General features: G+C 35.9%; 2 protein-coding genes across 5 annotated transcripts in view; one reads left to right on the forward strand and one right to left on the reverse strand.

Annotated features, from left to right (window-relative positions):
* The window catches only part of LOC132293774 (uncharacterized), a 57,369-nt gene extending 51,906 nt beyond the window's left edge, over positions 1–5,463 (forward strand). For both annotated transcript variants that reach the window (XM_059791396.1, XM_059791397.1), the window contains exons 32-39: positions 1,483–1,576; positions 2,195–2,231; positions 2,357–2,414; positions 2,597–2,707; positions 2,793–2,860; positions 3,850–3,916; positions 4,001–4,069; positions 5,123–5,463. In XM_059791396.1, the coding sequence (XP_059647379.1) occupies positions 1,483–1,576; positions 2,195–2,231; positions 2,357–2,414; positions 2,597–2,707; positions 2,793–2,860; positions 3,850–3,916; positions 4,001–4,069; positions 5,123–5,215 (597 nt within the window). In that variant the 3' untranslated portion in view covers positions 5,216–5,463. The remainder of the gene's footprint in view (positions 1–1,482; positions 1,577–2,194; positions 2,232–2,356; positions 2,415–2,596; positions 2,708–2,792; positions 2,861–3,849; positions 3,917–4,000; positions 4,070–5,122) is intronic.
* Positions 5,464–6,124: 661 nt separating this feature from the next.
* On the reverse strand, positions 6,125–13,436 carry LOC132293776 (protein NLP2-like). 3 transcript variants are annotated; one of them, XM_059791400.1, is made up of 6 exons: positions 13,182–13,436; positions 12,142–12,369; positions 11,250–12,035; positions 9,652–9,699; positions 8,549–9,563; positions 6,125–7,490 (listed from the first exon to the last, which is right to left on the reverse strand). In XM_059791400.1, the coding sequence occupies exons 3-6, from the start codon at positions 11,967–11,969 to the stop codon at positions 6,601–6,603; spliced, it is 2,673 nt and encodes an 890-aa protein (XP_059647383.1). In that variant the 5' UTR covers positions 11,970–12,035; positions 12,142–12,369; positions 13,182–13,436; the 3' UTR covers positions 6,125–6,600. The 3 variants fall into 3 exon arrangements, with proteins under 3 accessions (XP_059647383.1, XP_059647382.1, XP_059647381.1); XM_059791399.1 differs by having other exon boundaries at positions 11,250–11,977; positions 12,073–12,369; XM_059791398.1 differs by having other exon boundaries at positions 11,250–12,369.
* Between the last annotated feature and the right edge of the window lie 767 nt (positions 13,437–14,203).

Genomic DNA, 14,203 nt, shown 5'->3' on the forward strand with positions numbered 1-14,203 from the left:
AAAGACTTGAGAGCAGATTCTATTTGCATAACAAAAATAACAAAATTGAGCATTAAGATCTGTGTAGATTACGGTTTTGATTGGTTTGAAGAAAACTTACTGCATTATAGGTTGCATTCGCCGCCCTTCTGAGACAGATCTTTCAACCCTCTCTTTTGGCTGGACCTTGGTGGTTGAATGTTATACTTGGTGTCCTAGCTGGTTGACCTAGAGTTTAGAGCCGGAGAGGGAGATCGAAGTTAATGGCTTGAAGAAATGCTGTTAAAGCAAAATTATTTCCCCTTCTGCATTAAATATCATTGCAAAATGACCAACCATAAGTAAAATTGGAAAAGGAAAAAAAGTATATCAAACTTGTATCAGTCAAATGATATTTTAATGGCTCAAATTAGTTACCGAAAACAGTTAAATAAATTAGAGTAGTTGTATATTCAGGGCACACATAAAGTGGACACTCTTCGTTTATATTATCATTTGGATCTCGGCCCAAACTTATCAAAAAAGAATACAAAATGTAAAGTTGTAATTAGGATCAGTCTACTCAATTGTAATGGGGATCCCACGGTTCTTGCATCTTGAAGGGATTTCACAAGGATTGCACCTCCTGCGTATTTTTTATGATCTGGATTGATCCTGTTAATTTTAGGATCATAGATTCAGGTTAGGATTTTGACAACCATTACTGGCTGTTCTCCTTTGGTAGGCATTGTAGGCCTTTTACATTTTGTTGTTTGGCTTTGTGAAATCATTTTTTTGTATGTTATGGTACTAATTGCAATTAGTATCAGACTTTAGAAATTATTAATTCCCTCTTACGAACTTTGCAAATTTTTGTAGCCTATATGCTTTACAATTTGAACTGTTTCTGATCTTCTATAATTTGTGTTCCATTCTTATTCTTTTTTGGAGTAGCAGCTTTAATTTTTCCCATTAAGGCAACTCATAGCATCTCGGACCACACGATTAATTGACTGTTCCATTATGTAGTCAATTGGGTTTTGTTATGGTGTTCACATGTATTCTTCAAACATGGTCTGTACGAACTGCAAGAAAAATGAATTCAGTAAACAATTAACCTTTAAAATTAGATTTTTTTTTTTTTTTTGCTTAGATGGGTCAGGCATAAGCCAGAATACATTTAACTTCTTTTATATGGGATGCAAAAGTAGTATCTAAAGAGTATTTCTTCTCTCTAATGAATGTCCTCTAAGATTTAGTCTGTCAGATTAACTGGCCCTGGTAGAAGTTCATGTCTTTTCTTTTTTCCTATTTTTTTTTTTTCCCCGATAAATTTGATTTCATATTAAGAGTGAATAGATCTCCTAACTTCTCTCCTGTATGCCTAACAATCTAGAACTGGAAGGCGGCGGACATGGGCACATAAAATGAAGCAATTTTTTATATTTTATTCTAAAGAATCTATTCTTGTACTTTTTGCTGGAATTTTCTGTTTAGTACACTGATTAGAGTTTTCTCATGCAGATCCATATCTTTCCATATTCAGTGTTCTATATTTTTTTTGAGCAATATCTGGATATATGGGAGACAGCTTTGATCAACATTGTTATAGCACTTGGTTGGTATTTAAACTCTTGAAACCATAGTGGTGTATGTTATAAATTTTGAACATTCAGTTTAACATAGATAATGGTTCTATTATTTAGTTTAGTCATTTGTCCTGCTTATTGCTACAAATTATGTCCAATCCTTTCATTCTGCTTTTCTTTGTCTGTTTTATTTGATGTTCTGGTGCTACATTCAAGATACGCTGTATGATATGATCAATTTATCCTAATTATGATAGGAAGCCCTTATTGGTAGAGAGAATACTTTGCATATTATTTGAGTAAGCGAAAATCCGAAGAGTTCCTTTTCTGAAATTTAATTGAGATTGTTTATTTATTTATTTTTATTTATTTTATTTATCTTAATACAAGTTTTTGAGACTTCAAAATTTTGTTGCTAGTCTTCTAGTGGAAGGTAATATTGTTTGCAGGGATATTACTGTCTTGAATTTTTATTCTTCAACCTTTCTAGACCTTTCTAGTGTGTGTAACTTCAATTTAGCAACATTGTTCTCTATTTATGTGGTTAGTGTGCTTAAGTCATCTCACACAACACAAATTGTATTTCTATATTTCTGCATCTATTGTTGTTAAGCAGCAGTTGTTTATTTGATTTAATGATTTAACAGGTGCTGTATTCATTGTTTGCCTGGTTATGACATCCAGGTTTGTCTTCTTTTTTCTAGCCCGTAACTTAGTTTTATCTTTATATCTAGCTTAAAATGGAAATTTCTTGCTCTTACGTGCTGATGTTTCTCTTCCTTTTCTATTTTCTTGCTTTTGAAATGCAGTTTATGGAGTTCAGCAATCATTATACTTGTTTTGGCAATGATTGTTGTGGATCTCATGGTACACTCTCTGCCTTTGAAAAATATGTTATTCACTTCTTGGTATATATTTCTAATATTTTTCTTTTTATGTATTGCTTTCAAGTTTCAATTCATTTCAGTTTATTTATCTGCATATGTTTCAATAACTTTTTACCCTTTAAAAAAAAGCTCAAGAGAAGTGTTACTAATAAAATTTTGCAGGGTGTAATGGCAATTCTGGATATCCAACTGAATGCAGTCTCTGTGGTTAACCTTATAATGTCAATTGGGATTGCTGTTGAGTTTTGTGTGCATATATCACATGCCTTCTCGGTCAGTATCCAATCCATTTCCATTTATCTGCATATGTTTCTATGGTTTGATAAAAGAATTTTATTTGTTTGCTGCTCTTATGCAGGTTAGCCATGGAGATAGGGGCCAACGGGCAAAGGAGGCTCTGCGTACCATGGGGTCCTCTGTTTTCAGGTTAATTACCATATTTTTTCCTGTTGATGTGCAGACTTCTTTCTAATTCAAACTTCATTTCTGGGCCATGACAAAGCTGTTGTAGCACGGTGGTGAAAGTGCTGGCATGGCATCTTTACAGGGAGGTTGGCAATGGGTTTAATTCTTATCACATCAGTTGGGAAAAAAAACTTCACTACTGGGCCATAAGCATGTTGTGAAAAGTTGATACTAATACTTGATAAGTTGATGTTTACTTTTGATAAGATGAAGTGTCAGATGTGTATTTCTGATAACATCCAAAAAGTAGTCTAATTGTCAAGATGTGCATAAGAATGCATTGTTGTCCTGAAGAGTCATGGATGCACCATTGCATTGTCTTTGGGATGGTTTGCTTAAATCCCCTGGACAAACAGAACTTAGTGGAGACACCAACATGGTTACCTATTGACAGCGTGTCTCTGGAGTGTTCTTTTGCTTCAAAATTAAATCTATTCCCCCAAAATTAAGGTTGCACATATTCAGACATTCATTTAGTGTCCTAAAAAATCTTGAGGAACAAAAACTAGCTCCATAACCTAGGTCATTGTCAAATGCTGTGTGTCTATCATCCCCATTGACAGAAATCAAGATGCCATATCAGAAGAACATAATTTTGCAAATAATTTAAACATGATGGGAGAATCCATGTTGGAATTTTGTAGGATTTTGTGTTTTGATATGCATGCAATTGCGCCTTGAATGATCTTATAAATTTTGATAGTTTGCCTTGCTATTAATTTCTCCAAGAAGTTAGAGAGAAAATCCCAGATTTTTGTTGTTTATTCCTTTTCTCGTACTTTTCTTTTATCTATCTACAATATCACGTCATTACCTATTGGGCTTTGGCAACCATTTGAGGTTTACTCAGGTGCTTAAGCCAAAACAAGGATAGCCCTGATGGCTTTGGAGTTCTTTTGTGTACCAAAAAATGGGCTCACTGACATTATTTTATCTTATTTATTTTGCAGTGGAATAACTCTTACAAAGCTAGTTGGAGTAATTGTTCTTTTCTTCTCAAAATCAGAAATTTTTGTGGTCTCAATCCTACCCCCTCAACCTCTAATTTTTATGTGTCCGTACGTTTTACCAGTTTTTAACCTGTGCGTCTGCATGTTGCAGGTTTATTACTTCCAAATGTATCTTGCATTGGTTCTTATTGGGTTCTTGCATGGACTCGTGTTTTTACCGGTAAGCTAATTGAAGCATCCCTCCCACACAAGGTGGTGGTATTATGACTATTATCAGGACCCTCTAGGATCTTTTATGTGCTTTTTGAATACTCTAATACAAGTTATCAGCTATGAGACATTACGGGGATGCTGACACAGGATATGGACATAGCAACAGAGAAATATATTCTCACATATAAAATAATAATACATAGGACAAAAATTACTTCATAGTGAATATCAAATCTTGTCAGTCAGGTGTAATAATAATTAAGAATCAATGATGTTGCTTAGACAAAGGGGCCATTACTTGGAGAGCAGTCACTTTGTTCAAATAGTGTCAAAAGTTTAGTCTGCATCCCGTTCATCCTTTCCAGCGCCCTCAATTAACAGAGACCACGCCTAGACATATCCAGTTCACCCCTTTCAGCGCCCTTGATTAACAAAGATTGCACTTAAACAATGGCATAGTAAGGACGAGACTTATTGAGTGTATGTGATGTGTATGTATGTCCTCCCTCCCTACTTCCTCAACGGGAAGCAGTTTCTTTTATCTTCTTTTAGTGTGGTTGATTTTTTTGGAACTTTATTGTGAACATATAATTTGATTTTTGCTTAGAATTTCGCCTTTTCTCGTGCTAAAAGAAAGATATCTGACATTAAAGGTAGTCATGCGATTTTAACTAGTGTCAATGATGTATTGGGCCTAGTACATTCAAAATTAAGAATTTTTCTTTTTAAGATATTGACATGTTCTCGTTCTTGTTCTTGATGTGTTGGACACGTGTCTAAAAGTGTCCAAGTGCCAGCGTCATTAGGCACAAAAAATTAAAATCCATTAGAAATATTAGGTGGTCAACATCATGCAGTGGGGTATACTTCCTCTTTAGTAGTGCCTCTCCAATTATCCACTGGTTTTGTACCGTGCTTTGACTGGCACTTTTCACCATGTGCCCACTTAAACCATTACATGATGGGAAAATATTTCAGGAAAGTTTTTGAAACCCATTAAAATTGAATGAAACATTTTAATAATCTGTTTGTTACAGTGGTCTCTTTTCGCGGATTGCAGGTGGTATTGAGCATGTTTGGGCCACCGTCAAGATGTGTATCTATTGAGAAACAGCAAGAGGTTGAAGATTTTGCTTCATCGCACTTGAGCTAATGGATGAAATCCGTCTGGAAAAGTGGTATAGGTGTTGAAGGGTGCAGTTTTAATATGGTATTAATTCACAGTGCTGAAAAACGAAGCTGAAGCTGAAGCTGAAGCTGAAATCAGAACATCTGCCCTTTTTAATTTTTACTGTATATTGGTTGTATTTTGGAGTTAAAATACATCTCACAATCATTTACATCAGAATGTATAAATCAATATGTTTCAGTAATAGAAAATTTCTTTTTATGTTGTACTAAGGTATTCTCTATACCATCGCATTGTTAACTATTGTTACCTATAGCTGAAAGACTGTATTCAGCTTTCTGAAGTTTTCCATCGGTTGAATCTCGTGAAGCTTCGTAACACTGAAAATTTCTTTGGAAGATTATGCATCAAGGTAAATGTGAATTTTTTTTGAAGAGTGTTCTCTCTCTTTTTCCCTTTCCAACTGGAAGGATTTTAGATTCAGGCAGTGCTGAAATATGAAATTCAATCAGGATTCTCTAAATTATTTTACATTTTGTCTTGTGTTAACCTTTGCTATATATATATATATATATATTTTAACCTCTTATATCTTGTGGAGTCAGCTTTAGTGTGGGTTTACAATTGGTCTCCAACCAAAGGTGTCCGAGCATAGTCCACTTATCCAACAAATTTTTTTTAAAGTTTTCCTGAGGTTGTGGTGAAAAAACAAGAGATGCCTTTCATATAACAGTAGAAGGCATTTCTTTGTTTCACTTCAAGAAAGTGCGAGGATTCTCGACTCCTTGGTGGCAAAATAGACATGTCTCCTCTTACGGTCCTACCCATTATATATTAAGAGCCTCCTAAGCAAATTTTATCAGAATTTCAACTTTGATGCCTCAAATCACAATTATGAATAGATAAAACCAAAATCAAGCAAGCACAATTGAATGGAGAGCTCCAAAAATTGTTAAAATCACCACTCTGTAACTGAATGTACAAGTTCAGTCTCAAGGATACATCACTTGCTAGTGATGTAATTACATGACTCTAGATAAAGTGGTGAATCTTCTTCACAGTTCCGACATTCGCGAATTTTTACATCATTATTCCAGAATCCGTGAAATCAAGATGCAACGTTGGCATTGTTATCATGAACAGATTCCTGCCGTGTAGAACCTCCCACCATTTGACAAGCTGTTACCTTTGTAAAAAAACAAAACAACTTCAAAGAGAGACTAGCCATTTATTTTTTTCACCCACCCACCCACTTGGGTGGGTGGGTGAGTGAGAGCAAAGATGGCAAAATCTAAGTCACCGGAGTGAAAACAAGAGCGAGAGCATGGGGAGAACACGAGAGTGGCATCAGTTTAGAATAATTGTGTGACTTAGTCACCCATCACAAGCTACTAAAATGGGCCATGGCATTAGGATGGGTCGTTGCTACCAAACGAACTCCCATAATTCGGATGGGAAGCTAGGTGGAGGGAAAGCTTAATTGTGCGGATATTAGACGATCTGTATATGTCTATACATTCCTCAAGATCAGCATCACATGTCAAAAGAACCCACTCCGAGTCATCATCCAAATACTTGAGATCAATTCTACTGACATCCTCTATACTGAAACGCCTTGCAATCTCTTGTTGTAAATCTCCAAAACCCCAATTTTGTGGCATGCTGAAACGGATCTTTTCTTCCCCAAAAGTGGCCTTAATTCTAAGTATCCCTGCATCTCGTACAACCTGGCTGCTTGTTTTCAGTGAGGGAAGTAGAGCCTCAAGACTAGGATGCTCACCAAAAAGTTTATGGCTCTGGGATCTTGCAAGAACTTTCATTTCCTCTTGACAGGAATCATGCAAGTATGCTTCGCTGCATGTTCTCTTGAGCAACCCAGTTGGCTCTTCTGCAAACAAAGCATCTCCACTACCGAAGGCGCTGGCAGTGACAAGTGGCTGCTTTGCTCCAGTGGAAAAACATAAACTTGAACTGGAGCTATGATTGCAAGAAGAGGAAGGTGATTTTGAAGAAGTGGAGTCAGGGTTCAATAGGCTGCCTTCAGGTTCAGTCTTTAACTCCTTCAAATCATCATTTATCTTTGAAGTGGAGAAGGAAGTGGTACCAGTTACGGTTGGAGATCTTAATTCTGGGAAGTTGTTATAGAAGGAGGCAAGTTGAATAGCGCCCTCACTGCCTTCGACAGATTCTATAACAAGTTGGAGTTTCTTTAATGAGTGGCTTACCTTCTTGAGCTTTCTAGAAGGCCATCTGGTGATGCCATGTTGCCTGCATATCCTTTTCAAAGTAGTGGGACACACTGCAAATGCATGAACTGACTGAGTAAGAAATAGTGAGCAAGGATGGCTTATTTGCATGCAATTAAGGATCCTATTCAATGAAGTCAAACCCAAAATTAAAGGATAACGTATAGTAAAGAAAAAGCAAAGCAGCTAGCTATAGGTCTGACAAGGTCAGTGAATCTCTTTATTAAGAGAAGACACCGCCTTGCAACTAGTGAGCAGAGAAATAGGGTAGCGACCAGTGGCAGTGCAGATTTCAGAATTCAGAAATTTCAGGGAAATATTCAGAATAAATCATAAAAAAGTACTCTGGAGGCAGCAAACAAATTTGATGAGAAATTTGGGAAAATCAGGGGTTATTTCATTGGGAAAGCAGAACATGCAAGAAATAGAGAAGAACAAATAGTGATTCTAGATTAACTATGTTGCTATTATCCACAATATAGCTTCGAGTAATCTTGTGACACTGAATTATAGGTGACAAAATTAGAGTAGGTACACCTGATCTACGTTTCAGACTTGTTGCCATGATGGTCCCTGACCAAAATTAACATACCAAACTACCCTTTTGATAAAGATGCAACACTGCATCTTGTAATTAGAAACAATAAAATTTGAACTTCGAGAGTAAGTATGCAGCAGGAATAATTGAAAGTCCTGGATTCATCAGGATTTTATCATAACATGTTGGGAGCTTATAATAACAGCAAAAGGCAAGACATCAGAAGAAATAGAAATATATAAAGAATGATTACTAGCCATAAACTATTCTACATTATCAGTAATTGTTGGAAACATTTCTGGAATTTTGCAAATAATCTACAATAGTTAAAATCTGCATGCATACTTCTCAAACTAATTTTAGTTCTAAAGAAACATTTATGTAGGCATAATGGAGAAAATGGAAATGGTTTAAGGATTTTACATATTTCTAAATATTTTGCTGAGTGATCCTGGCCAAAAAAAGACTGAAGGTCCCTAAATGAAATGTTAATCGATGCTTTTTTTGGAAGTCAAATAAAAAAATTCAAACAAGAATAACATATTTGCTTTAGATGTAACGATATTTTCCTACCCCCAATACTCTTAGCAGCATCTTTTAGGCTCCCAGCAAAGTATTGCCTAAGCACTTGCAAGCTGATAGTCTTTTCCGTCTTTGCCCGTCTCTTCTCACCTGCTTTTCTGGCACCTGCTGGGCAATACCTGCCAAAAGAAGAAAGATCTCCAGTACCCTCAATTCCTTTGAGTTCAGAATCTTGCTGGAGTTTCTTGGGGCTTGGAATCGATGCATGATGTAGGTCCACCTCGTTATTATCCCAATGAGTTGTCACCTTGAACTCATCTTTTGGCTCCTCATTTTGATACCCCAAGGAGACAGCAACGCCACTACCATTCTGTTGGCCCTCCATCATATGGGCAATCCAGGAAGACTTTTCTTGAGAGAGAGCATTCGAGGAAGAGGATGCATGTTTTGGGGATAATTCTTTATTAAGTATCCCACTTGAAGGGGCTACCATTTCACTAACTGGCAATATCGTTTCTTCCTCTAGCTCCTGGCCTGTGACGACACGTAAACTCTGACAAACATGTTGCAACACAGAGGATAATGAATTCAGCATTCCCTTTTGTTCGTCAGAGTCTTGGCAATTTAATGGCAAGAAAAACTCCAAGACAAAATCAGCTGATTCAGTATAGATGCTCCGAAGACGTATTGCCACAGTGCCATGCAATCCAAACATCCTAGCATAGTGAGAAAGAGGATATTCAGCCTTGCTAAAGACTGTAACGTCAGCAGCAAAACAAGGTTGGTTTGTCATGAATGCTCTCCCAGCAACGCCTTCCCCTCTGAGTAGGTGATGCTCGGAGCATGCTTCATGAAAGCCCAAAACTTGTGGATTGGGAACATAGCAAGCAGAATCAATGGTGGATACACAAGCAGCATAGTTCTCATCTGAGTGCCGGCACCTACCCTTACCATGTTGAATACATGGGGCCCAAGTCTGAGCTAACGGCAACCCGTGCATGTCACAGACAGATTTTAAAACCATTTGTATCTCTGTTAATACATTTTGGTAAGAGTCATTCCAAGCCTGATAAAGAATCATATCTGCAATGTCAGGAATGAAATTTGAATTTCAAACAATAAAATGACTTCTCTTTGAGATGTTATAATTCTACCTTTATTTTGGGAGCACAGCAAGTTTCAGAACTCCTTAGATCAACAGCCTGCAAAAGGAAAAAAAAAATGTTAAGACAAGAAGAAAGACATTTGCATTATAGTACAGAGTTGTAAGGCTATCACAGAATGAAGGTAACCATTGGTGGGTTTTTCTTTGCTTTGGTTTTGTTGAAAGAAAAAATCAGAGAAATTCATTCGATGAAATATGGTAAGCATGGTCACGATGAACAGGTGCAGAGGATATTAGAAGCAATTTTGAGGACATAAATGGGAGTTAAGAACAGTAAAGTAAATTATGCAAGGAAAGACAGAAAAAAGGACAAAAAATAGATATAGAGGGCCATGTGCAAGGAAAGACAGAAAGGAGATCCGAGATCATGACATCAAAATTGTTAGTAAAGTAAATTGTGCAGTCCAATGACTAGAATTATGGTAAGTGCTCATGAATTTACTGCAACTGATGGTGTTTGGGCACATCTATGTTACCATGGATTTTTTTTTAAATAAATGAGGTAATAAGAAAGCTCGGATTAAATCTGTACACCATATCAGAATAGAACAAGTCCACATGAGTATGGGATATATGTCAAACACATCTAGTTGGAGATGCACTATATCAAATCATTCAAGTTTGTTATATAAAATTTTCCTATTATTCTCCTTTTGTTACATTATTACTTCAAACGAGTTAAGTGCCAATGCCAGACACTCAATGTTATATGAAAACATTATTTTACTCAAAAAACAAAAGAATAACAAAAATATATAAATATTTAGACATGTTCCCATGTCCTTAGGTATAAAAATTTTACTAATTCTGACACTTAGACACATACCTGCACCTGACAGACACACCCATGGGCAGAGCTACCTTAGGCCCAGTGGAACTCAATTTTTAATTTCATTTTAATTCTATATGCATATATTTCAATTACTATAGAATTTCCAACATCAATTTGTTTTTCAACATGTAATATTCACATCACATAATAGCCCTCAAAAGTAGGATGTAAGAGTTCCATTTTGAATAATTGTAGTGTGAAAATGCTTTTTTAGGGACAATTGTATCATTTCATTTTAAACACACACATACATATATATGGAGTGAGGGAGTAATTTTGTGAAGTGAAAATGTAATTTTCTATCAAAGACACCTCAGTTTTTAGCTTGAAGAACTTTTTTGTAGCTTGTTATTGTCCAAAATTGGACCCCGCGGAGTCCAGGTAACATAGGTGAAAATGAGGTTCAAAGTAGTTACTGACATGCATCGGCTATTACCAAAGAAGAAAAAGAAAATTGAAGACCAGGAGTATCTCTGGATGGGTTCCTAAGAATGTTCTTCAATGATGAAAGGTCCATGGACAGATGATTTAGACGGTACTCATGTTGGTCCAAGAATTAATCTTACTATGACAGGAACAAGATTCTAAGCTAGTTGTTTCTAGATACTGTGTGATTTTCTTCATTCTTCAACCAAACAAATGATAATATTTAGTTCTTCACAGTTCAAATAAACATTCTAAACTCTACATTAAATACATTAAAAAGAAAAACACTACACAAATATAAGTTATATATTATGAAAAGAAGAGGAGACCTCAAGAGCTTTGCAGATGTTTTCAAGTTCGGGGTGATAATTGGCTTTCTGGGTAGTTGTCACAATCTCAACAACACCCAGGCATGTCCCACTGCCTCGTTCAAAAACAGGAAGTGCAAGAGACCCACGAACATTGTACTGCCGAGCATAATTAACACGCGGGTACTCCTCCCTTTTGAAGAAGCGAACATCAGGAGTCCACTCAGGCAACTTCTTCAAGAAAACCCGGCCAGGCAATCCAACCAACTCCTCAGAATTCTCCTCAGCTGCAAAGCTATAGCTTGTGGAAACCTCTCTGTAATCTGCAAGGTTTTTGCAGTTGGGATTGAGGGAGAATGGCTGATTGTAGGTGGAAAGGACACGTCTACCTCCTCTAATTGTAGGCACCCATATTTGAATAAGGGCATCTCTATCCCTTGCCGATTCTTTTAGGTATTCAACTGCCTGCCTCAATCTCTTTTTAACAGAGGAAGTAGAACTTAGATTTCTACTTGGTGCAATCCATAATCTTCTGCTCATTTCAGTGCTTTCTACCTGAAAACTTTCAGATTGGCCTGAAGATGCTGCAGTTTGGATTGCTTCCCGGCTTTGCATTTGACTTCCAGCGGGCTCTTTTATTTGGGAATACACAATTTTGGAATAAACAACAGGTGGGGGGTTGTCACCGAAGTTTTGTTGTTGATTGCTTTTCTGATGCGGGTTTGTATTCAAATCATCCATGTTATTCTCTGAAGTAGGAAAGCAATAATCAGGGAAATTTGAAGTACTGGAAGTAGATGGACAAGGCTGCCAAAAATTAGATTCATTATTAGGAGTCTCTAACCAGCATCCATCATACAAGAGGTCATCCATAAGATCAAAATCCATATTGTTCTCTGAAAGTGTTACCGACACGCAATTAGGTGTAAAGGCACCATCTTCCATAATGAATTTTCTTCAGAACCCCATCTCATAAAAAGCCTAAATCATCTGTAAAGACAAAAATCAAGACCCAAAACGTAGAAGCATAAATATGAAAAACAAAAAGAGGAACTTCCAGGAAGGATTCGTTTCCCCGGTCTTCAAAAACCCAAACAATCTGAGCTGCGAAAACATCTTCAAAAAAGATTTCCCTTTGAAACTGCAATCAGAAAAAAATTTCAGAGGAAAGAAACCAAGCACACTTCATAGAGATCTGTGAGCATATTAATCTTTAAAAGCTCAATACATCATGATTATAACTTAAAAATTAGCATAGTAGCATGGAAGAGAAAGATACCATACTTAGATAAAGCATTGAAAGAAGAAAAATCCAACGCAGTATCATATATAACAAAAAAAAAATAGTTTGGCCAAAATTCAAGATTTAGATTTCATGGAACAAAACCAACTCAAAAAGGGATTTCAAAAAAAAAAAAAAAAAAAAAAAAAACACACTTCCGTTAAGAATAAAAAACTGAGACACTTTTGGGTTGTTTTTTTTGTTGCTTCTACTCTGTAACCTTTTGGGTTGAGAGCTTTGGCTCCTTTTAACAAATTCTTGCTAACCAAAAAATAAATAAATAATTGAGCAATGGTTGACCCTGAATGGATAGCAACCACCATTATACCCAAATTCCAGCATCAGCAAGCGTTATAGAAATCAAAAGAGAAATATTTTAAATACTGATCTCATTACCAATATAAGAAAGTATAAACCCATTACGAAAAAAAAAAAAAAAAAACCAAGTTCATCAAGTTTGCTGTGATGTCAAGAATCACAAACATGACCTGGAAAGTAATTAAATTAAAATTTACACAAAATAAAGCTGACCCAATTCTTAAAATCAAAAACCCATAATAAGAACACAACTTTTCCATCACCACTTCTCTATTCGTAGCACAAACCACAACAGCTACAAACAAGAAAGATAAAAGAAGAGGAAAAGGAAGAAGAAAGTTTAAGTGACTCACTTTTGTGAAGATTCTGTAAAACTCTTAAGCGGGCATGTTGTAAGTCGTATCATATGCCTCAGCAACAAAGATTTGGTAAAGTGTAATTCATATATGATGAATGGGTTTGCTTGTTCCTTCCTATTAACCCCATCCACAAGAACATGAAGCACTTTTTTTTTTTTTTTTTCTCTCTCTCTCTGTCTCTATATCCCCAAGTTTGTTCTTGGATGTGCTCAACTCTCTGTTTTTGAAGTAGATTTGTTTCTGTCGTTGGGCATCTGGGAATGTCTATAAGCGGTGAATCGTGAAGAATCTACTCGAGGTAGGACCCACAAATGCCACCGCGGATTTGCGTCCCTTCGTTTTTGTAAGGTCAACTACTGTAGACTGCAATTGAAAAAAAAAAAGAAAAAAGAAAAAAAGAAAAAAAAGAAAAGAAAAAAGGAGTTCTCTATTTAATTAGTACATTTGGAAAAGAAAATAAAGTTTAGAATATTCTATTTGATATGTCCATCGTGACCGGTTTAATAAATCTGTCAAGAACTTTCGAGTTTTGTCATTTTATTGAACATGTATGAAATGATGGAACATGATACCTAAATAATCTATTTAACACACATCATCTAACGACACAACTCATTTCATAAATTGTTTAACCTATTTAACTTAAATAGGTCATGTAATCTATTTATAAACTAAAGTATAAAATTATATTTATATATATATATATATATATTGAGATAATAAATGACTAAATTCACAACTAGGAATATAAAAAGGACTAAATTCATGAAATAACTTAATTTGTAATATATAATTACAATAATATCTATATTGAATAATTGTACAGATAGGAAGAATCCTTCTAACCGCATGGGCAGCAAATGTTAATCAGCTTCAATTTCACAGGCTCATAACTCTCTCTCTCTCTCTCTCTCTCTCTCTCTCTCTCTGCAAGGTAATTTAAATTTCAATGGTGTCGCTTCTGTTGACTCTCCAATCTAAAGTTAAGCTCTCCAAGTTAGCATCATCCTTACGGA

The sequence above is a fragment of the Cornus florida genome, unplaced genomic scaffold, assembly GCF_030987335.1.
Source record: "Cornus florida cultivar Cherokee Brave unplaced genomic scaffold, ASM3098733v1 CherokeeBrave_3.0.0_Hap2_Chr02, whole genome shotgun sequence".
NCBI lineage: Eukaryota > Viridiplantae > Streptophyta > Magnoliopsida > Cornales > Cornaceae > Cornus > Cornus florida.